The sequence below is a fragment of the Aythya marila genome (assembly GCF_965140915.1).
Source record: "Aythya marila genome assembly, chromosome: 6".
In the NCBI taxonomy this organism is placed as follows: domain Eukaryota; kingdom Metazoa; phylum Chordata; class Aves; order Anseriformes; family Anatidae; genus Aythya; species Aythya marila.
In genome coordinates this window covers 39,029,353-39,054,454 of record NC_139047.1, presented here as the reverse complement: position 1 = coordinate 39,054,454, position 25,102 = coordinate 39,029,353, and the positions used below count along the sequence as shown (strand labels likewise).

Genomic DNA, 25,102 nt, shown 5'->3' with positions numbered 1-25,102 from the left:
GGAGGAATTTTGAAACAATCCAAGAAGCTCAAGTGAAATAAATCATGAGGGCCATATCATAGTCATCTGAATGAAATAAAGTGTGAAATGGATAATACTAGTGAGGATATACTATATATCCTTAAAGAATGAATGTTTCTGATACACGTCTTCAACCCCTTCCTCCCCCCCCCCCCCGCCTTTCCCTGGAAGGGGGGAGGGGGGAGGGAAGGAAATAAAATTGTGGGAGAACTACACCTTAAACGAGTGATTGGCAATGACCCATGTTATGGTTTTGGTGCACTTTGTAGTTTGTGGATTTATCCAGGTTCAGCACAGTGCTGTGTTTTATTGAAATTCCTCTTCCTAAACAAGATAAAGCGCGTTGTTCTTTGTCAAAAGGCAGTTAGGTAATAAAGTGGGAGTGATCTTTTAAGAGGGTTAGTAGTGTGCTGCTTCACAGTTGGCTTCTAATGGCTTGAAGTACTTGCTGTTCTGCATTTATAAATTCAGTCGATATTTGCATGCATTCAGAATATTATTTTTGAATTGAATTTATGAAAATATTTGTAGTCCAGTTATTTCCACCTTCATATAAGACAGTTTAAAAAGGACAGTCAAGGAAAGACTTACAAAAGTAGATTAAATGGGAGTTGAATCTCCTGAGCATGATGCTTAGAGTGCTTTCTCTTCCTTCACATACAAAAATGTATCCCTTTTCCTTTAAATCTTTTGTGTTCCAGGATTAATCCCCACTCCAGTGCTAACATCTCTTGCAATCGATTGTTAATTTTTGGAGGGCAATTTTTGCACTCCTTATCCTGACAGAAGCTAAGATAAACTAATTTCAAAAGAAGGATAGTTCAATGGAATTGATGGAAATGTTACAAGTTATGTAAAGGATGTTGCAGATTGACTTTCTTCTTCTCCCTTCATGTATAATGAGAACAGTTGTTTGTTTTTTTTTGTTGGTTTCTTTTTTTTTAGTAGTCAAATATAGTCAAATCACTGATTTGAATGACTAATACAGGAGATCAACATTAAGGTACTGCAATTGGCTGCTCATGGCTTGGACTGGTGTACAGTTTGTTGGGTTAGAAACTGGCTGAACAGCCAGGCCCAAAGAGTCGTGGTGAATGGAGTCAAATCCAGCTGGAGGCCAGTGACTAGTGGAGTCCCCCGGGGCTCAGTACTGCAACACAGCTGCATGTGTTTCTTTCTGTTCTTCTGAGAATGCCATCACAATTCCATTTAAAATACCCACTGTGCCCCAAAACTTCAATCAGAGGAGCATTTGGTGCCTCTGCTGAGACATATCTGTCTCAGTCACCTGGCTGCTCAGTTTATCAAAACTTGTAGGATCACAAATATGTTTGAGACGTACACTTATCTGCCAGATTTAGTTGAAATTGTCCAATGATCCCCAAATTACTTGGGAATGGATAGTAAGACAAGCAGACAGCTCACCTATCCTTATGTTCTTTGGAGAATAATCTTCCTTCTTCAGCTAGGAAAGTAGCACCTCAGGCAAGTAAAATAGTATGCAATAGTACTTTCCAAAAGTAGTAAAATATCAAAGACACTGTTCATAGCACTGCATAAATAAATAGAAGTGAGCTTAATTTGCTATCCTTACATATACAGTACAAAGTAGTTGTAAATAGAATTGCGGTTTAAGGTTATGTATGAGTGAATATTTAAACCTACAAAATATTTAAACTTGTTAATAATATGTTGACAATCCTGTTGTCAAGAACTGTAACATTTCTAAATAATACTGACTGACAGGAGAGAGGAAATGCCAGGACAAGCTGTGAAGAGTAAACCATTGACGTATTGTCTTGAGCAAAGATACTGTGACATGCTTCCAGCTTCAGGGAATCATAGAATCACAGGATGGCTCAGGCTGGAAGAGACCTCACAGATCACGCAGTTCCAACCCCCTGCCATAGGCAAGGACGCCACCCACTAAATCAGGTGGCTCAGAGCCTTGTCTAACATGGTCTTGAACACCTCCAGGGATGGGGCGTCCCCAGCTTCTCTGAGCAACCTATTCCAGTGTCTCACCACCCTCTGAGTGAAGATTTTCCTACTAATCTCTAATCTAAATCTCCCCTCTTTTTGTTTAAAACCATTCCCCCTCATCCTGTCATCTGATTGAGGAACTGAAACTGGTCTTCTGCAGCATCACAAGGTTTATAGGTACCAATCCCAGCCTTAGTGACTAAATTTACTAACTGAAAATAGTGTCTTTTTACTAGTCTTTCTTTGACAGAGGATTATTTTCAAATGATTTTCTTCTGTATCCCTTTTTCTGATGTAAGCACTTTTGTAGCTGAAAAAAATGTCTATGGTTCTATTAATGATGAAAAGTTACCTTTATCCATTTTCTGATTTTCAATTTTATTTTTTTTTTCTAGTGGTGGATATGAACTTTTGTGGGACAAAATTTAATCCTAATGGCAATAGACTTGTTTTCCTCCATTACTTCTTGCAGACCTCATGCGGAGGGTAGCCTGTGGAGCACAAGCTACTCAGGAGTACCAGTCAAAATTTACTAGAGGTGTTAACTTTCATTGTTAATGTCAGAAGGTAAACTCACTCTGTGATTAGAAAAACAATGAAACTTGCAAATGTATTATTTCTTAGTTATCTTATTATCAAATGCTCTAATCAAGGATTTTTCATATTTTTTCTGTAAGTCAGTTAGAAGCAGAGAATACTGTTAGCTTGTACCATTTGCCTGGTTTGTCATTCAAGGGACCCTATGGAGTCTGGAGGTAATTCCAGTTCTTCAGAAGATTTGAAAGAATTCCCACTCTAGAAGAGAAGAGGGAACAGTTTTGTTTGTTTGTTTTGTTTAGAGCTGAAAGGTACTGGAGATTTCAGACCACTATCTGTTGTTATCATGATAGCTCGTTGTTCACATAACTACTGTTGTCATTGACCATTGATGTTGTAAACTACTTCATGTATTAACTATCTGGTCTCAGGAGCTGAAGCACTCTTTTTTACAGTAATACAGACGAGTCCTTCACCATGGTGGTAGTGCTAAGTCTCCTCCCTGAGGAAAAGGAGCAGCGCTCTCACTGCTGAACCACTGAGTCAGTGACCTGCTGCTTTGGAGCCTGTGCTGCCCTGTAAGCTCTGTGTTAGAGTGGCTGGCATTTTGTTTTTGCTAAGTGTCAAAAGTACAGTCTGTATTTCATTTTACTCTTTCGCTGTTTTGTACATCAGCATGTGTCAAAATGGTGTGGGCCAATTTGCACATTGATGAGCAGGTTTCAAAACTCAGCGCTTCGCAGTTTTAGAATGTTTAGCTTCACAGAAGCCATCTTATACCCAGTGGTGAACTACAGGACAACCTGTCACTGACTTGCATACTGATTCGTTCTTCTAACTTTTGTAAACTAGCTGTGAATCAAGGTCATTTAATCATGGTATGAATGAGATAGAGCAGGACAGAATCCAGGTCCATCCTTGTATTGATTCTGTGATGTGAAGAGAGGGAAGTAGTTTAAAAAGAAACAAACAAAACCCAAAACCAACCCACCAAACCTATCTTAAGAGAAAGCTGTCTGATATGAGGCAGAAAAACTCAGAATAGAAGCACGCAGAGGAGTAAAGTGAGGAAGGGACCAAGGAGGTGAATGAGGCAAAATTAGAAAATAAGGGAAGGCTGAGAGAACATGTGCATGGGACATGATATTCAACAGGCCAGGAGAAGGATAACCTGGATATTCCCTTACTTCTATGACCTTCTGGCTTCCTAAAGTGAGCTCTTCTGTTGGCACAGCAGGTTGGGTAATCTGTATTTCACTGTCTGGAAAAACAACAGTACTGGAGCCAACCCTCTGGGTGTTCAGGATTAGATGTTAGCAAGGATTTTGAATGCTTGGTGTTTGTTGAGAAGCTAGTGGCCAGAAGTATTTTAATCACTGTATCACAGAGCACAGACAGCAGGATGCCTGATCAACATGTTGCTTAACCTGCTGGTGTGAGACAGGAACTCATCAGCACAGGCTTCTGCACTGCTACCACCACTTGAACTAAAATATGTCAACAGCAATGATTCTTTCTAAATATTTCTACTTCGTAATGGTATTTTGTGTGGAACCCTCCCTGCTAAAATTAAATTTCTTACCATAGCTAGTGACATAATCTACTAGCAAGCTAGTAACTGACAGATTTTTTCTTTTTTAAACATTCACGTCAGTTCATAAGGTAATGACAATACGATAAGATAATACAAGATAATACTTAAGATACAATCTTAATAATACATAAGATAATACAAGAAAAGGAAAATGGTGTGTGTGATGCTCATAGAAAAGGACTTTCTAAATTTAAAAAATGATGGCTATCTTACATTGTTTTGATAAGCTTCCCCCTCCTCTGCCCTTGAATAATATTTTAGACTCCAAGGAACTGTTCTTAATATACACTTCATTTTTTTTTCCCTTTTATGAGTTCTAGTGTTCACACCCTGAGGCACCTGTCTCATTATCTTTCCATTTAGGAATATATGCATATACTTTAATCTTATTTTATTTCCAAGAATAACACTTAGCTTTATTTCAATGTGTGTGTGTGGAGTGGGGCTGATTAGTGCAGGTTTGTTTTCCTGTCTGATAAAATTATACATCACAAGCAAGTCTATAATTCATCCCAGTGTCCTTGGAGACTTCAGCTTTGAAGCAGAATTTGTCTGTGACTTCCAGAGTCCTGGCAAACAAGTTGTTAACTGGAACCATGTTAACTGAAATGCCCACTGCACAAGTGTAAATTTACTCTTCAGTTCCCATACTGTGAGTCCGGTATGGCTGAGAGCTGTTGAAACTACTGCACATAGGCATAATGTTACCAGTAGGTTCAGTGATTCCTAGATGTCAGACTTTTTCTGCAAGTCCAAACAATCAATAGAGTGTGTCCAATCATCCGTTCCTGTGAGTGTCGGGGTTGCTGTGCAAGAACTATGAACTTGGTGTTTCTGTCTGTAATCCTTCTGTCCTGGAGATGCAAGTGTCTTGCAACATGTTTTTTTTTTTTCCCTAGCACCTAGCAGTCTTAAAAGTGTGAGTGGTAAAGGTAGGTTTTGTAATGGGAAATTGTGGGTGAATGCAAGCAAGTTTGAAAACACTTTTTTAATGAAATGCATTACTTTTCAATACTCACTGAATAGACATTTCCTTATAACCAGTTACTTTCGAAAAAAAAAAAAATATATATATATATATAAAAAGTTTTGTAGCACACTGTGCTGCTGCCTTGTTCCCTTTGGAAAATATTTGAGTCCAAGGGATTTATTAGCTCATTAACCCAAGTGGAGTTTGTGCTAAACTTCTGCTAAACTTAATAGAAATTATCTGGGTAAATCCTTGGTAGACTAGATCTTTAATTTATTTTTTTTATTATTATTTTTTTTCCCCACATGAGAATGGAGTTGCTCAGGCAGAAGGCATAGATCAGCATGTGCCACTTTCATCTGAAGAATTAACGATTAAGCTGTATTGCAAGTGAAGAGACTGCTGCTGGTAGTGAAAGTCACCTTCTTATGAATTTTCTATGTTAATCTTCTAGTAATGACCTTCTCTTGTTTGGGGAAATAAAGTTTACCAATTTTTAATATATCATCTTCACTGATGGGGTGATATATATCCAGTAAAAACAGAACTGAGAAGAATATCCTTACTGAAGACTTGATGTTGCAATCCTATGATTCCTTTAGCCTATAGCCTTTTGTCACTTTTCCTAATCACCTTTTACATGTGTTTTGCTTGCTTCTTTTTCTCAGAACACAATGGATAGCTCTAAAATGGCCTTTTCTTTGTAAATGGAATTCCTTACGTCACAAGCTTGATCCTTGCAGTCCTTATCTTAAAAACATGGAAAAAAAAAAAGTCATGGTTGACATGATTTGAATCCAAACTGGTAATTAAGAAGGGATATCAGAGGATTTTTTTATTCCCCTTTTAGTTATGACTTCCAGTATCAACTATCATGCATGTTAATCGGGAATCCTCGTGTAGAATTTGAATTCTAGCTGCTTGTTTTATCTGTAGCAGTGCAGCCTGCCAGAATACTGATCTGGAGCTCTGTGTAGCCATTCTGAGTCACCTTTCCTTCCAGTCATTCTGTGGCCTTTTGGTTTGTACTGTATTTTTGCTTCAGTTTTCAAAGGATGGTTTTATTTCTTGCATGACCTTCACTGTACAGGCCCTCTTTACACCCATCAGTTGTCCTCTGTTCCTGTTTGTCTAGCTCCAGGTAGTTTAGCTGCTGGAAGGAGCTTGGTGCCAAGTTCCTTGGTATCATCCAAGGCAACTTAACCTGCTTCTGATGTAAGCCAATGTTTCTTGAAGGAGAAGACCTTACATGGTGTAACATTAGCTTGTGTTAACATAGTGGGAATTCTTAAGGAAAATCTTCCCAAAGTTTTGTCATTAAAAGATATATCTGTAGTATTAAGTACATGGTAAATATGTTATTACTATTCATGCTTTAGAGTGAAAGAACTAATAAATTATTTTTAGTGGCTTGTAGTGTACTTTACATTATTGTAATATGCAATATAGAAATAATGAACTGAAAATAGAAACGTATGTATTTTCTTCAGTGCAGCAATTTAATAATTCACTTGGCAAGAGCTCCGCTAATAATATATGAACTGTGAAATGTACTTGAAATGCTGTTTGTAATTAAAAACCTTCAAAACTTAACATTGGCAGTACTTTTATTGCTAATATGCAAGTTTCTTTTTGAAACAGGCAATAGGGGATCCAATTTTTAGTGTATTTTTAGCATTAGTTTAACCAATAGGATTTTTTGGTATTTAAACAGAACATTTACTGTTGATACAGTAAACTCTACCATTCTGATTTTGTACTAGTAGGAATGAAAGAATGCAATCAAGAACAAAAAAATTTTTTTTGTGCATTCTGTGGTCCAAAATTACTACCTTAGGGAATCATAATTATTGTTCAGGATTGTTTTTGTTCTTCTGTTCTACATGATGTTACCTCTGGAGGAAAAAACAGATGAATACAGTGGGTTTTCTTGACAAGAATATGTTGTAGGAACCCTGGAAATTGAATGTCAGGTAGTCACTTTTAAACAGCAAAAATATTAAAATTGTGGAAACGCATGCCACTGAGATTCCTCAAATACTATGCTATGCCTCACTGCCTGCCCTTTGATGCTGTTTGGCAGCAGCGCCCAGAGGCTCTCAGATAGGATTGGGTTCCCACAGTGCAATGTGTTCTACAAACACGCAGTGAAGTATAATTTGCAAGGTAAATACAGATTCAGATTTGGTTTCTGTAGGAGGCAGTCCACCATATCCTTTGTTGTCATAAGTGGAAGTAGTCTAGCTCCTTATTTTTCAAGCTGTGACAATATGAACAGGGGAATCTTTTCATTGTGGCCTGTGCCATCTTCCATGGGTGATTGTCCCCAAAATGTTCCCTTCACAGGCAGTCTGGCCCACAAAATAAGGTGAGGCTGTGGGACTAGAACTAATCTCTAGCAGAAGGATAATGTTCAAACGTGGTTTAAAAATTGAAATACTTTGACATTGGACTCAGTTGTTCGATACCTAATTTTTGGAATTTCTTACATAACAAAACATTAATTTATCTCAGCTCTGTTAAGAATGCTTTATCCTAAATTATTTTAATGCTTCATGTGGGGAATACATGGCATAGTGCCAACCTACTGAATAACATTTTATAAATATTTTGCAAATCGCCTTTTTCTGCTGTTACCAGCTTTTCCTTTTTTGTTGAAATAGCTAATCAGTTGTTAAAGGAGGTGACTCCTCTTTCACCTTACTGAAAAGGCATGGATTGGATGAATGTGGGATGGGGCAGTGATGATGTCAAGTAACATCACATGCTGCCTCCAGAAAAGAGTAAATGGGTCTTGTGGGGAAGTACAGTATAATGAAACTTTCCTTCCTTCTGTCATTCTTATTACCCACTTCCTTGATCTGCAGTGGGCATATGCATTGAAAAATATTAACTAGATTAGATAAAAATGGAAAGCAGATTATACCCACTAAGTGAATGGGTTTATTTAGTAGTGATTTAAGGCAGTGTAGGTAAATAGCAATGTTGAAAGCAGTGGAGATATGAGCTGAATTATTGGTATAGGGTGGTATCTTAGTTTTGCCTGAGAAAACTTTTTACATCCTTAATGTTCTGTTAGCTAAGGGAAGTTGTATATTTGATGCTTGGTTATGCTCGCTTGTTTGTATGAAACCAGCTGAAAATCTACATTATGCCCTAATACTGATTTCTATCGTGAATCAGAAGTCATTAACAGAAGAGCTATGTGCATAGAAGTAGGGAGAGGTTATGGCTTGTCGTGAGACACAACATATGTGACATGGAAATAACTGCTAACCAAAATGAATGAACAAGGAAGCCTGAGCTGTGTCTAGACTAGTTTTAGTATCTCTACTGTTAGAGGCTTTCCTTTAATCAGTTGTCTTTGTGACAGACTGTTGGTACAACTCTAGTCTCGGCACCTATTTACAAATCAGAAGTTCCCCTGAAGTTTCAGTTAACTTAAAGCAAGATCAGTTTAATGGGCTCACCATGCTAACTAATGGCTGAAATCAAATAACTAAAAAAGATCTCTGGTTAGTAGATAACTAATATCTGGAGAAGATCGGTAAAACATCAAGAGGATTCTCAGATCTGGAGGAAACTGAAACTGCAGCGTGTCTTGAGCCTGCTTATATTGGCACTTACTGCATTATTGTAGAGACCTTAAGAGGAATGTGAAGCAGGATGTTGGAGAATGTAAGCTTGAAGCATTTTTTGTTAGATGACTTGACTCTGTTAGTTCATTTTAGTTCAGGATATCTCAAATTGTGATGTTATTACCAAAGTTTAAATTTCCTTTCAATTCCTCGGCTGTTTATTTTAGCTCCAGTCTAAGTAGCATTCTAGCAGATTTCATTTGTTTTGTTGTTAGCTTTAAAAGCTTTGTGAATATATTTTTGTATCTGTTTTGAAAGTGATGTGGAAATTACTGTATGCTCTTTCACATTCATTTTCAAAACATTTCTGCTTAAGTTTATTAGTGTAGTAACAAAAACACTTTACCATTTTATTTTAGATTCTTATGCTGCTAAAATGCATGAGCAGACTGCTGTCAAAATTGCTAAACAAAAATTTCCATTTAGACAAAGACCTTGCTTGGAGCACAGGTTTCACAGTGTGTGGGAGGTTTCATTCAGATATTGCAGCTAAGCTCCAGAAAATGGGGTCTTATGAAAATTGACAGCTTCCCTCTAAAAGTCTCTTAGATGGTTGTCTCGTGTAACTCATTCTGTTTCTATCACTGTTCCATACTTCTGTTTAGATGGATGGTTTGAAATTTTAATTAGCTCTTTTCATTAACTGTGGTACAAGTTCTTCTGGACTGTTCTCTTGAAAGTACTTCCCATAGTACTTTGCTTCAGAATATTGTACTGCTATGGATTTCTTTGCCTACTGAATAGTTTTCGTATTCATGTGTAGCTTAGAAATTCTGTAATCAGTTTGTCATTCCCTCTGCGTGATTTAGACCCCAAACCCACTGGCTTCCTCCGTGGGATCCATCTGGTAAACAAAAAATGCTATATAAGAGAGGTTTAGGTCATTTATCCATTTTTCATTTTTACCATGCTGAGCAATTTGTTTAGACGTCATCTAGGGCTGAATTTGTTATTAGTCGGAACTGTAGAAAACCCTGCAATAAATGTCTGAATAAGTCTTACTCCTAGTACGTGGCCATTCCTTCCCTTCTGCTGTTCTCTTCAGAGCTTAGACGTCACTCTCCCAAGAAAGTGTGTTGGATTGCCTTACCTGCTTCCTTTCCTGCTTTTTTGGTACTGTCCCTACTCTGAGCTACACCACAATAATCTTCGCTTTTCATATTCCTCAACAAAATACACTTTTGTTATGCTAAACATAGCTAAACATGTGATCCTTTTGCATGCCACTTAGTTTAGAGGGACTAGCATAAATCTTAGAGCATCCACTTGTCTATTTCATGTTTCAACTTTTGAACAAACTTAGGAAATAATGGACTCATGACAGGAGAGAAAGACTTGAGTCTTTCAGAACTGAATGTGGAACTGGTGCTGGAAAGTAATGTAAAGACCGAACTACAGAGAAATTGTGTTCCTCTTAAAACAGGGCAATTCTCTAATGTTAAAGAAAAGACAGTGGGCAACAGAGAAGACATTCCCAAGTGAATGTTTTTAACATGGAAAGAGTGGTTTCAAGTGGAACAGTTACGGTGTCAAGGGATGAGAAGACGGTGGTTCAAACAAGTCTAAAAATGAGGATTCTCATTTAGTTTTTGTGGTGGCTGGATACAGATCCTTGAATCAAAAAGAGTTTTGTTCTTTCTTTCCTACTGGAGCAACTGCAGTGGGGTGATTGGAGTATTTCTCATATGAGGAGATGCTGAGAGAGCTGGGACTGTTCAGCCTGGAGAAGAGGATATTCAGAGGGGATCTTATCCATGTATCTCATCCACCTGAAGGGAGGGTGCGAAGAGTGTGGAGCCAGGCTCTTCTCAATGGTGCCTGTTTCCAGGACAAGAGGCAAAAGGCACAAACCAGAACACCTGAAGCTACATCCATCTGAACAGAGTAAAACACTTTTCTGCTGAGAGGGGGTGGTTGAACACTGGTGCAGGTTTCCAGAGAAACTGTGTAGTCTCAGTCCTTGGAGATGCTCAAACACTGACTCAGTATGGTTGTGGGCAGCCTGCTGTAGCTGACCCTGCTTGAGCGGGGAGGTGGGATGGATGGTTTGGAGAGGTTCCTTCCAATATCAGCTAATCTGGTTTTTATTTTTTTTTCTGTAACCTGGAATAATTTTAACTTTAGGCATGGTTTCATATTTCTTTATGCGGAATAAAGAATTAGGATGTGGGAGATCCACTTTCAGCTGAGGGCTCACAGTATTTGTGATATGGCAGTCTTTATTAATAAAGTAATTTTAAATAATTTGGAAACCATTTGGAACACACTACTTGAACTCATTAATGTATTTGGGATGACAAAAAGTGCAGTATTGCTGGAGGGTGGGGTAGGGTGTTGACACTACATACAACTAAGGAAAAATTTTTGCCCAGTACTTTTTTCAATAGCCTGTTTTGAGGAAGTTTAGGTAGATGATTCATATGCAGTATATAGTCAATTAGGATCAGTCATATTTAGTTCTGGTTTATAGAAAAAATATTTAATCAGATGCTTAGAGCTATTTATATTACAGTACTTATGTCTAAGGGCCATTTATGTTAATACAGCATTTCTCATTAATGGAGACTTATGGGGGGGGGAAGTGCTCTGTGTGTCTTACAAGTGTCCGGTGTGCTCCCCAGATCTTAGAGAAATTTAACATTTTTTTTTCTCTGACAGGCTAAAGGACTATTTTTTAAGATCTGGCTTTTCTCTTTAATTTTACCACCACCAAAGAAGCTCTACTAAGTATGTCTTTCATTCACTTTTTTTTTTTTTTTTTTTACTTATATACCCAAGATACAAGATTCTGCTAAGATAGCACTTTCAAAATTCTGAGGAGAAAGATTACTTATGAAGAATAACATCTGTGCTAAGGAATACAGCAGTAATATTTTAATTTTTTCTTTCTTTAGCGTACAATTCTGAATTCCAGTTCAAAATAATTTTGTAAGAATAGCTTAAAAAAATGTTTCTATGCTGACTGCATATGTTAGTACACACTCTCAAGAGTATCTGAAAATATGCAGGTTTCCCCATGTGTGTTTCATGCCCAAGCTGGTCCATGCACTTCATGAGCAGTCTGGGAGTGGCTGGGCAGATGTGCAGCACGGCATGCCTTCACTCCTGTGGAGCAGGCATGAGACCATTATACCCCTCATCACCCAGGGTGAGGTACCAGGGATACTAGATACTTGCACAGTTTGAAAGCTGACCAAAGGTGAAGGCTCTTTCCCCAGGATCTGTTGCCTTCTGCAGCGTTCTGGTTGGAAGCTAAGTGCTGCCATGGAAATGCTGGAGTTGAAGGATGTGAATGGGCTCTGGTCTCTTAGGGCTGGTCTTCAGTCATACAAGTTGTCTGTAAACATATCTGTGCATGCTTGGGAAAGCTAACGTGTAATAGTGTGTCCTGCTGTATTGTCTTCATGTTTTTCATTTGGATCCTTGCCTCTGTGACAGGCAGGTCCAGGGAAGCGTGAGGCAGGTGGGCTCTTCCAAACTGAACAGCTCAGTGTCTGTCACCAGGCTGCAAGGACATCACCCCCAGAATTTTATTCCCACAACACATGCTACCAACTAGGTGATGACAACTGTGCAAATGAGGTTTTACTTTTTAGAGAATGCCAAGTTCTGGACACAAGGGATTTTGAGACAGATGCTTGGATATACCAGAACAGAGTTGCAATCAAGGGGTAGACTTTCTAGTCAGACATTAAGACCACTCATAAGCGTACAGAGCAAAGTGTAAAAAGGAAACAGTGATCAGCAAGAGACAGCTCTGTGAACTCTTCCTATTGTGCTGGCTAGAGAAAGCGAGCTTTATTTGCTCCTAACAGTGATGGTCACATGGAGCAACCTTTCCAAGGGGTCTTTCAGCATGTAGCTATTCAACTGAGCAAATGGATGGAAAAGTTGCAGGGCTGGAGATGGAAATGACGGGTAGTCTTTGAGCAGTTTGCTCTTTTTTAGTCCTGAAGCTGATCTGTTAGCTTGTTCCTCAGTTCTCTTCCTCTCAAACAGCTACTTTACACCCACAGTGTTAATACTTGTACTGAATCCACATTTCCATCCTTTTTTTCTGGTTTGCTGTTTTTATGATTGATTTCACTTTTCCCTGTTTGATGCATTATAAAGTACCTGTACTGCAGTGAGCAAGTAACGCACTTACCGTAGCCACCCCAACTCCAAGGATAATTACAGAGGCTCAGGTGATAATTTGTCAGTTCTCAAACTGCAGCAGCTTAATCATGATTGCGTGTCCGTAATTTAAGTTAGAGATTGGCAATGACCTGATTAGCTGCATTTTGCTTTGAAAAATAGTAACTGTGTTCCCATTCAGTTTGTACTGGCAGTACCTGTCAGTAGAAGATAGTAACATCTACATTGGGAAACAGAAATACAGGATACCATACCACTCTTAGTGGCCATGGTGGCATAGATTCTAGATCTCTTCTTTTAAAGAAAATGACAGGTTCATCAAGAAATTAACATATTATTGAAAGTCCAAGTGCTAAAAGGGAATTTAAGATCTGATCTTAACTGAGATTCTTTTAGCAATTTTACTTAATCTCTTTGTATATGGTTTTATTGCATAATACACCAGTCAACTGTGAATTATATATTAATATATGGAAAGATAGTGCTAACTAAATGGTTCTGTATTGCTCATAAAATTGCAAATTTTGTTTTAGAAATTGATCACATGGGTTTCCGTAGCAGTCTCAGTTTTGCAGGATCACAATATTGCACAAATTCTACTGCACAACTGTCTCAACGTAGTCTCATCAACCTTTTCTTTCAGGTTCTACAATGGAGAGCGCAACAGGAGGAGGCAGCTAAACTAGAAGCTGCTATAGCTGCTAGAAGAAAAGAAAAGGAAGATGAGAAAGAAAGGCTACGGAAAGAACAGGAAATGATCCGCAGAGCTCAGGAGAAGGAAAAAGTAGGATAAACTTTAAAGCATTTTTGCATTTGCTAATACGTACAACTGCCTTTAAAATCTTTGCCTGATCTAACTACCGTGTATTCTTGTAATGTATTTAGTATTAGCGTAGAGATTAGCAAATGGTTTGAGGAGTCTTGCTTCTGTCCATTTCAGCTTAAAGCTTGCCTGTACTTGCACATCTGTTACTTTATGTTCCCCCCCCCCCCCCAAAAAAAAAAGAAGCACACACAGGGACAGTGTTTGTGACTATCTCGATGTTGCAAAAAACGAAGCGCAGAGGCTAACTCTGACAGATCTGTGCTTTTTAGTAGTGTGGCAAGGACTATGAAAGCTTCCAATGCTGCAGTTAAGTATGCTGCAATGCAGCAAATGAGCCTTACAGTATGTTGTCTGCAAGATACCGCACTGCACTTTGCAGCACAAGGACCTTAAAAGTGAGCCTGAAGTACAATGATAGTATTAACCACTTCATGATACCAGACGTCTATATAACATTATTCTAAGTACTTACATGGTGACTGCTTGGGAAGCGACGTTGATGCAAAAGTCTAAACTTTGTCTTAGCAGAAAATCAAAAATCCACTATAGTGAATATAAGGCTTTAAGAAAATCAGATTGTCACTTACATATCTCTGTTGACCTTTTTATTTTAAGGATATGGCACAAATTCAGGAGTTTTTAGTATTAAAATTGTACCCCTTTTTCTAATTATTTTTACACTTAAATCTGGCTTGCTTAGAGTTCACCTATGGAATAGCTAAGACTGCAAAATTATTTCTGGAAAAAAATAAGTAGGAGAATATTATGGATTTATTTATTTATTTATTTTAATGCTGATGAGTGAATAGTGTAATGGGACTACTCAGTGCTGGCATGGTTGCAAGAAGAGGAGTTGCTAAAAACTGTGTCCTCATAATATGCCAGTTAAAAGCAGAGTCAAGAAAAGGCTAAACTGTTCCAAGTAGGGTACTTTCATGATGCATGTTTAAGGCTTTAGTGACGTTAGTTTATGTCACACTGCAGAAAGCCTGGGCAAAGAGAGAGGAAAATGAAAGCTTCATATATATTACCATGTTTTCTCTTTAGACTGCCTTCTCGTCTTTATTTACTTGCCATGTTTCTGTGTAACATGTCTTAATATGAGCAAATGTTTACTGATGGGACTAAAACATGGGCAATTAGACTCCCTAGAAACTGATGGATTCTCATTTCAGTAGATTTATCTATTGCTGTGATAGGTTTTGTTGTTGTTGCTTGTCTTTCCTGCAAGGACTATCTATTTTTACAGCAATTTGCTTGAGTTGTTACTAAAACAATTTACTTTACAATGCTTACTAAAAGCAGAAAAGAAATTATAGCAGACCAAAATAAATGACTTGCAGGCTGCTGAAAATGACTACCTTAGCAGAAAAAAAAAAAAATAATAAAAAAAAATCTACACTTCTCGGCATTTCCCTATCTATTTTTATAGCACTTGAATATCTTTCCCATGCTTTGTGCAAATAAGCATGTCTTCATGCCCTGTCAAACAGGTCAAGAGCAGAAGCTCATGTTGCTTATTGCTTTCCTGATAGTAGTTTTGTATAACCATCGAATTTGGTTGTATCAACAGTTCTGCAAAAGAAACACCTGAATTAAAATGATATCTGGAGAAAAGAATCTGAAGCTGCTGAAGCTTTCTTGTCTCCAGGTAGACTCATTAATTCTCATTGTTGCAAGTCTCCAGGGCTGAAATTTGAAAAGATGCTTAACTTGTAATCGATTTTATTTGATTTGTAAGTCCATTGTTCTTGGTCATTACTACATTCCCATTTTATGTTTATCCAGTTTCTCTTCTAACTGAAGGAGTTTCTGCTTATGTTGGTTACCTGATCTTACTCCTTTTCCACAATTCATCTTAAAGACTAACTATACACAAATTACAACTAATTGCCCACAAGTTGGTTTAAAAGGATGATTTTCTCTTTTCCTTCAAAATACACAGAATGCTGACTTTTCGTAGGAATAAAATATTAAGATTAGAAGGGGCCTCAAGAGGTCTCTAGTCCAACCTCCTGCACAAAGCAGGGTTAGCTGTGAGTTCTGACCAAGTAACTCATGTCTTTATCCTTATTTTAATTTGGTTTATTTATCCCCAAGCTTATTCTACTTTTCCTTATTATTTAAGCATGTGTGTTGTATTACAAAATTGTATTGCATATATGACCTTTTCACATTGACATGTTTCCTTGTAATTGTTCTTGATTAAGATGTTGTCACTGTTCTTAGATTCTGGATTTAAAGTTATAAGATAAGCAAAAACCATAAGTTATGAGAACTTCCACATTTGTTGTCTGCATTCATGTTCCATGTAAGAGTTTTTAGGGTGAGATGTCTTTGACATCTCAAATACCGTATTTTGACTGGTATTTGATGGATAATGTGTAAGTTGTCTCAGTTGGAGGGTATGATTGCGAGCTTTTGTGGTTTCACCACCAGCACTTGGACGTGAAGTTACAGAGAGAGAGGCAGCCCATATTTGATGACAGCTTTCTTCTTAGGTTGTGAGAAACTTTGCTGCTACTTTTTGTTGCAGCTTGTTCTGTTTATTTGTCTTTACTCGGGCAATGTTTCTGGTGGAAGGTAGCTCTAAAACAAGGCAGGGAAAAGGATTTGTGAGGCTGTGTTGACCTGACCACCAGCAATGTTAATTTTATGTGTAAATATTTTAGTTGTGTAAATTTTCGAATTTTCTCTTGCCTGTGTACAATGTCTATATGGAAAAGTCCTTTGCCTATGCACAGATGGAACAGCAGCTGTTTGAGGTCAGTAGTCATATGTTTCGTTTGAGTGTATTACATCTTAGATCCAAGATTACATCTTAAAAAGGGCTGCTAACATAATACTGTGGCTGCTTCTCTAATGAGTGTTCTGTGACAGCAAAAGGAATATGTAAAATATCCATGACCAGTGTGAAACGTGCTCACGCTCTGCCTACTTCATAATGTAGACAGGGTATGTTGGTGTGTCAAATACTTCCAAACCTGAGAATGAGTAAAATGGCAATAAATCGTAAATACAAATGCTATGTTTGCCCTATTAGATTGCGGATCAGATTTTTTTTTCTATGTATTTAAGTCCTGAATGCAGAAATATCTGTTGGTCTCTATTTAGAGATTATGAGAAAGCCTTCAGACAATGTGGAATACAAAACAGTAACAATTGCAAAAGAGAGTGTTTTATTTAATAAATATAAGTATTCCAAATAGTATTTAATAGCCATGTTCCAACTTCCAACTGAAATCTCCAGGAGAGGTTTAAATTCAGTATAGTTCAGTAGATGATACATAAGTTATTTCTATTGCCATTTTATGCAATTCTTTTCCTATGTGAGATGATCCCTTGAGGAAATTTCATTTTAAGTAGATATCTGTATTATAAATGCAGAGGATATGGAGGTGAGATAAGGTCTCAGGCTTTTGCAGACTTTCTAAAGGAATTTTATGTATCTAATTTTAAAATCAACAGATTATTAAAGTATAATTTTAATTAAGCCTATAATTAACATTTTCTTAGTTTATTAAAATTTCTGATTTTCTTAAATATTTGCATGCTTTACAAAATTTCTATTCTCTATCTTTCCAGCTATACTTCAGATTTTAGGAACACGATGCTGTTTTTGTCAGTGAATTATATATGATAGTATTTTGAAACAATTCCAGTTTTCTTACTAAAATCATACTTCTTTCATCATAAAAAATTCTTTCCAAAATTTTTTTTTTTTTTTTTTTTTGTGTGTGTGTGTGTGTGTGGTGTGTGTGTAAATTTTGTAGTTTTCCTTTCTTCTATTTGTTGTAGCACATGCCAAGAAGCCTGCTTGGTCAAGGAGCCGAGGGGTTTCTCAGTCAGCACAGAGGTGGTATGACGCACCGTGCCATTTGCACCAAGCTGTGATATGAGCTGTGCCCCCAGCACTGGGGTTTGCAGTAAGCAGCTGAGGTCTCACGCTGGTGCCTGCAGCCTGTTCTGCGTGCTAAGAAGTGGAGAGGGGGGCGGCACGGGCACCAGCCTCAAGCCCACCCAATCCCTCTGTTCTGTGTCCAGCAGTGCACATAATAATAGAGGAAACGTGATGATTTCCCTCCTGCCCAGTTATTTGCCCTGTCTGTGGCTATGCCACCTGATGGTGATGTGCTTTGTCAATTTAGGAGTCCAGGGGCTTGCTTTCCAGGTATCTGCCTGGTCTCTCCTGAAACACCTGTGAGCTTTCTGCGTCCATCAGCAAGGAGCTCCACCAGTCATCCACGCACTGCCTGTAGAACTCTTTTATTTGCTCTGTGTCTGGCTCTTGCTTGTTTCATCTGAAGCCTCTGACTTCTCATGCTGGAAGAGACAGAGTTGATCCCCATCCAGCGTCTTCATCATACTTGTGAATTTGTAGGCTTCTTTTCATATTCCCTGTAAGCTGTCTCTTTTCCATCTGAAAAGCCACATCCCATTCCACCAGTGCCTGTATGAAAATAACTACAAGCACAATGAACCTTTGATCGTTACTGTTTCTCTTCTCTGTCCATATGAAAATGTGCCTTTCTGAGACAATGGAGTCAGAACAACACAGTTATATATATATTTTTCTGCTACTTTTTGAAGTAATTCTGGGCACTAGCCAGGCCTGGTTTGCTTTGCAGTGGCTGCTGATGTGTGACAGGAGGGGGTGGAGGTCCCCCCGCAGGGCGCTCGAGCGCTGAGGCAGCCAGGGCCATTTGTGCTCTCCCCCATGCAGGGGCCTTGCTTGGCCTTTGCAGAGGTCGCTACGTGCAGTCACCAGCTTTGGTAAATGCAACTGCTTGTAACTGAGAGCGTTGCTTGATAACAGCCACGGGCACTCATCTGCATGTAGCATGCTTAGGAACTTTTGCTGTGCTTTGGCTCAGTGAGCAGCATAGAAGTATTCTCTTAGAGCAGGAGAATTTGGAGGTCTGTGCTTCTGCCAAGGTCTGAGGTGAGAGAGGCTCACCTCTGTGACAGGGACAGATAACCTCTTCTAGTAAATATAGCTGAAAAATGAAGGGGATAGAGTATGTCTTTACTACTGTCGCTGCTGATGTTGTATCATGTTACAGATACTGTGCTTCACCTCTAACTTAATACTTACTTCGAGCAGGATCCTGCTAGCAGTGCAGCTATGGCAGTTGAGAGACTCGGTGAAGATTAATAGTAATAATTACAGTAGAAGCGAAGTAAGTATACTTGTATTCCAGGGATGTTACCCAGAGAGGAGTGGTGTGCTCAGTGCCGAGCATGCTGTCTGGGTTAGATGACCTCCCGAGATCCCTACAAACCCTGAGTTGCACAGCTCCAGCATTGTTGCCAGTACCTGAGCAGGTTCATCTAACGCTAGCTTAGGAACACAGTGTTGGAGTCATGCTACTGAATTTCAGCAGAATTCAAATGTTGTTGAAAATTGTACAAAAAACCCTCTGAAGCCAGCACTTCAAAGATGAGAAGGTGATTCTTGTTCCTGTGTCTAAAAACTGTTCTAGCAGCTTTCCAAGCTGGTCGGTGGTTTGCGATGTTAGCTCAAGTCATCATTCAGAACTCTGGGAAGTGTGCTACTGCAGCCGTGTTTTTAAGGTAGCATTTGTAACATACGTCACAATGAGTCGGTAATCGTAAGTTTGCTGCAAATTCCACCAGCTGTCTTTGAAGAACTGCACTGGTTTTAGGAATCCTGTGGGATTTATTCAAGAGAAGAATTCATAGTTTCGCTTGAGCGATACTTACTTCAAATCTTGATTCCTCTTTTTACATCCAAAACCCCTTCTCTTTACAGATAAGCTTCCCTCCTCTGATTTTTATTTTATTTTATTTTATTTTATTTTATTTTATTTTATTTTATTTTATTTTATTTTATTTTATTTTATTTTATTTTATTTTAATTTTATTTTATTTTAATTTTCCTCTTGCTGAGGCCTTTCCTTCTCACCCAGCTTTGGAAAAGCTGCATACTTACATTCATAGGCTTCCTTCTGTTCCTCAGGAAGCTCTCCACCTCAGCCAAAACGAACGGGACTAGCACGGGTACAGCTCTTTGAGCTAACCTGGGGCATTTTATTTTAACTCAGGCAACATTCACTTCTTCAAGCAATGTAGTTAAAGATTTTGATGCCATAGTAGGAGGGAAAGGAACAAATGAAAGTGGTAGCCCCTTCAATTTGCAGAACTGAAAGCAGTGGTCAAACAAAAGTATCCATGGCCCAATTTTACTGTATTTGTTGTGGGGAATCCATACTCTCTTTTTATTCTATCTTTTGTTGGCACAGCCTATTCTGAAGTACAAATTTCATTCAAAAAAAAAATCATATTGGGTTTCCTTTAACTCAGTACTTTTCTAACTTTATTTGATATCACTACCTTGGCTTAGGAATGATTCTTATTTTGTTTACTGTATTTGTTCAATCTCCAGGTCAAAAAGTACTGGGCTGAGAAACAGCTCAAGTGGCAAGAACAGGAAGAGAAAGATCTACAACGTATGAAGGGATTAAGAAAATTAATGGCTAAACAAGCAATTAAAGACAGAGAACGGTAAAAGAAATTAAATATGAATATAGTATCAATAGGAGCTTCTTACCATATAATTTGTCTTAATCTCCTAACCTTCTAAATTAAAACACATTGAAAGAAGTGATATTTTTCTTCCTGTTTGGCAGTTACCCCAGTCTATATACAGGGATTGTATCATGGTTCTATCCTGGAAGCAATTTATTTGTTAGTTTGAATTAATTCAAATAGCCTCAAATATAAATTTTATTCTTTTAGAGGGTCTTAAACTATGCCCTCAAATTTTGAGACAATCAAATCATTACTCTCTTTCGAGTATTTAGACCCTAGACTTAGTAAATGTTGTTGCCTCTTACTCACATTAGCACTCCTCAGTTATTGATATGGTATTTAATACTGTACTGGAAAAAGTATTTCCATAGAACTGTTTGGTTTCTTCCTCTCAAACAACCTTCATTTAGGATTTTAATGAATGCCAATGAGAAAATTTTCATGATGGCTTCTGCAGACTTTAGAACCAGTATGTTTCAAAGGGTGAAATTAAAATGCAGACATGCATTAGTTGTAGCTACTGTTCACTCATTTGGTGAACAGGCTGAACCTGTTCACATTTGAATCCTTGCCAAGCAGTCTGCAGAATATGGCCTTTAATGACCTGCTGAAGAAGTACCATAAAAAGACCTTTGTACGTAGTCCGATTATAAGTGCTCTCATATCGAAGTTTGTCTTTTTTACAGAAAGAGCCCCACCAGACTGCATGGAGAAATGTAATTAAAATAGGGATAAAGTTCCATTGGTATTAGAAGACTAAACTTGGTCTTAATTATTTGCTGGGAAACACTACTTTGATCTTTTGTTGTGATATCTTGCTGACAGCTGAGTTTAAATATACATGTCCTTATGCTACAAGTAGATATGTACCTATACCTTTCCTTAAACATACCTGCATGATCATAGCTAGTAGCAAAGGAAACACACATACTTGAATTACTGATTTTTCAGCAGAACTGATTAGGAGAAAATGACCTTTTTTTAAACTTGTGTACTGCACTATGTTATACAGTTGAGGAATATTATTTTCTTACTCTAATAAACACATCAGAATAAAATATAAGGAATTGGCATAGTTCATTGAGGAGAGCAGGAAGGAAATAATCATATCTTCAGGCTATTAAAAATCAAAAATCAGTAAGTACTTAGCATTATGTTTCCATAAATTGGCATACCGTACAAAATAAAACAGTCAAAGAGAAATGTTCTCTTTTAATAATTTAGTGCTTTTCATCTTCAAAGCCTTCACAAACATTAATCAAAGAAGAACAGAGATGTTTCTGTTACTAGGTACTGTACGGCCACTAGTATGGTATAAGGCGTGTATTGTACAGAACTAAGGTATACACGATGGCATGATGATTTCACAGTGCATAATTGCAGTTCCGTAGAAACTAATTGTAATTTTTACATGTTTAACCTGTTCTAGACCACAAATCATTTTCAGATCTTTGCAGAGCTGATTGTAAAAGATGGGACAGGCTAATACAGCAATTCTTATCTGATACATTTTGTGGCTTTTCAGGGAAAGGAAAAGGTTTTTAGATGCATGAGCTAACCAACTATTCCAAGGACAAGATGTAGCCGGGATAATCATGTAGAATTTCTAATATGTGCAATCAGATATTAAAAAAAGTTCAGCCCTCATCCTGACTTGCTTCTACATTTAATTTTATATTAAGTAATCAGGTTTATAAAATTAAAGAAAAAAAAAAAAAACAAAAAAAAACAGTCACTGTGCTGAGTCCTAGCCCTGAATTCATGGAGCAGAGCTAAGAGAGCTAAGAGGAAAGCATTGCTATTTGTAGGAATTTTCTTACTAGCCATGAGAAATGGAGCACTGGCAGCTGTTTGCTGTGCTGCTCTGTTAGCCACACGCAGGGGGTGAAGGTGCTCATTTTTTATTGCATCTCTCCTTTACTTTGTGCTGTTTGCTGCGGTTCCCTCCGGAGAATGCTGGCAGACAGACAGCCTTTCTTCTATTGCCTTTTGGGGTTTTCCCATTTCAGAAGCATGGATCTCAGGAAACCCCCGATGTCCTCCCTCTCTCTGTGTTCAGTGCTCCATGTTGAAGGGCCATGGAACCTAAAGAATCCAAAAAATTGTTGGAGAACTGGATGTTTAAGACCATTCAGAAGATCAGGCAAATTAGATGCTGTTTGTGGAGCCGGTGCTTACAGCAGCTTTGCCACAAGCTTTCCTTACATTTAAGAATTTCTTTAGAGCTCAGATATGAGTTGGGCCGTGTACCTTGACACAACCACAGCTCTCTGACTTGGGTTTCAGCATAAATTAGCAAAGGATCTATCCCATCAGTTTTTGTCATGGGAACTTGAGGCTACTTCTGAAAACTTCATGTGGGTATGTAAAGCACTGCACATCCCAGATGCTGGGAGCCTTGGCAGCATCGTGCATCAGTCCAGCCTCCTGCAGGTAGAAACACGAACAAATAGATCTTCCTAGCCTTAGTGCTGTAACCTAACCACTGGATAATGCTTTCTGCTTGTTATCAGGTATTTATTCAATCGACAACAGGGAACAGGGTAAGTTGTGATACAGACCAAAAATGCTATCTGTATTATGACCCATTTTTAAAGTTCCAGCTAAAGCTTTCATAATAAAAACGTTTCATATTGAATATTTTTCCTATTGAATATTTATGAGACAGTGTCTTACAGCATAATTTTAATGAAATTGTGCTTATCAAAAATTACATAAGCGTATGCCCACAATACTTCAAAAGGTAGTTTTACCAAACCTAATCAGTTAAGCCCATTTTTCAGCCGATGATTTATTAAAATTGTTACTTACAGTGGTACTTAAAGTCAAAATTGTGTATTAATTTTTTTTAAGCTTTCTATAAAATTAGTTGTACTTAATTTTACAGAGCAACAAGATGGTAGGTCCTTTCTCTGCCTTCGTCTGCCTGTTATTTAATTTGTTAATCATTTGATATCGCTTATACATATTTATACTGGGTATGGAAACACTATAAACTATTTCCATTTGGCTTTAGTAAAGTTTTATGCTCCTGCATGTATGAAAACTCCTACAGAAGAGATGCAGTATTTGAAATTAGACCTCAGTGAGACCCCTTCAGTTTTCTTTCTTGGTAATTTATAGAAGTTCTCAAGTTGTTGAATTTCATATTTGATAATCCTGGAGTATTTTAAAACACTCATATAGTAGTCAGCTCAAGAACAGAGAAAGATTTTCAATATAATACTTTTTTTTTGGGGGGGTAGGGGGAAGTATTTCTGCTTTTTATTAAATTTTCTTTGTATGAAAACCAGCTTAAGCCTTCTCCCTGGAATGACATTACCGGTGAAGATTACTGTTGTAAACGTTCATCTGACTAAACTACAATGGCTACACTGATAAACAGAAAGCCTCTCTTGGGCATTGTCAGGCAGCTTTTTTCCATTCTCTTAGGACAAACTTGTTCATAGCAAAAATTACGTACTCCTTTGAACTCCTGAAAATTTTGAGAATTATAAAAATACACTAGTTTTACTGTAGTTGAAGCAGCTTTTTCTTCTCCAGTTCTCTAAAGGCAAATTGTAATTTGAAGGGGGAAGGAAGGATAACTCTGTATGCAGAGTGTGGCAGTGGCAATTCCTGCGGAAGGACTAACAGTGATATGGCAAAGAATATCTTTACAGCTTCATAAGAAACAGAGTTTGGCAGTGGGCTGAGAACTAATAGGAAATATGGTCACAGCAGTATTATCAAGGCAATAAAAACCTATTGCAAAAAGTTGATTTGCAAAAATAATGTAATAGGTAAAGTTTCAAATTTATTTATGCTAACCTCCATTTTTTCTTTTTAAGGAAGTTTCTAATTCTTAAGTTTTCTTGCTTCTTCCAGTAACAAGATTGGGAGCAACTTGTTTCTTTTAATGGAAAGGGTTATAGGAAAGAGTTGTGCTGCCATACACAGATGTCAGAACATTTCTTCTTGGCAAAGAAAATGGAAAAAAATGAGTAATAGTGCTATAAGCTTGCTAGAGAAAAGCTAGGCTTCAGAAATGAAGTCTGAAAGGTTAGCCAACTTCTAAAATAAATAAATAAAATTGTATCTCTCTCTATATAAATGAAAAAGCATTCTTTGCATTTTGCAGGTGTTTTTGATGAACCGTCTTATTTTTTAAGTGGACATAAAGAACATCAGGATAGTTTTCAAATTGAAAGTAACAATTTTGAAATGAAAATTGACCATGTGTTTTTCCATTTGTATACATGCTGTTTTACAGGGTAATGTTTAGACAAGCATTGCTAGACAAGCGGTTCCTGGAGAAAAAGGAACAAGCCCTTCAAGAAGCACGTGAAGAAGAAGAAAAAGAGAAATGCCTTGAAGCACTCCGACAAAAGGTGTTTATATTATATATATAGTATTTTCATACACAGTAAATATACAAACACATACTGTCATATTGAAGATTTAAAAAAAATAGTCACAAGCAAATAAATGAAGTTAAAATGCACTTTAAGTTTGCCATTAGTTCTGTCATGTGTGCTTTGTAACTGACAACTGGAACATTAAGATGTTATATCAACAGCTTCTATAGTGTAATTTGTTGTAGATATGTCTTCTATCTTTTTTTTAAAAAATCATAAGTCTGCCTTGAGTCTCAGGCAAGGTTTATGAGTAATTAAAATTAAATGAAATTTAAATGAAAAGCTATGAAACTTTTACACCTTATCTTGAAAAGAACAAAAGGACATCCCAGAAAATTCTTGCTAACATTTGCTATAGTAAATGTACAAAGTTACTTTTTTTCTCATTCTGACTTTTGAAGAAGTAATGTTTCCTTCATATATATTTTTGTATCTTATCTCTTTGGT

At 37.6% G+C, this 25,102-nt stretch overlaps 1 protein-coding gene across 1 annotated transcript in view; it reads left to right on the top strand.

The window, feature by feature from the left end:
• Positions 1 to 25,102, top strand: part of CCDC148 (coiled-coil domain containing 148) — a 63,010-nt gene that overhangs the window by 35,147 nt on the left and 2,761 nt on the right. The window contains exons 11-13 of the mRNA XM_082764129.1: positions 13,524 to 13,664; positions 20,113 to 20,231; positions 24,511 to 24,628. Of these exons, the coding sequence (XP_082620255.1) occupies positions 13,524 to 13,664; positions 20,113 to 20,231; positions 24,511 to 24,628 (378 nt within the window). The remainder of the gene's footprint in view (positions 1 to 13,523; positions 13,665 to 20,112; positions 20,232 to 24,510; positions 24,629 to 25,102) is intronic.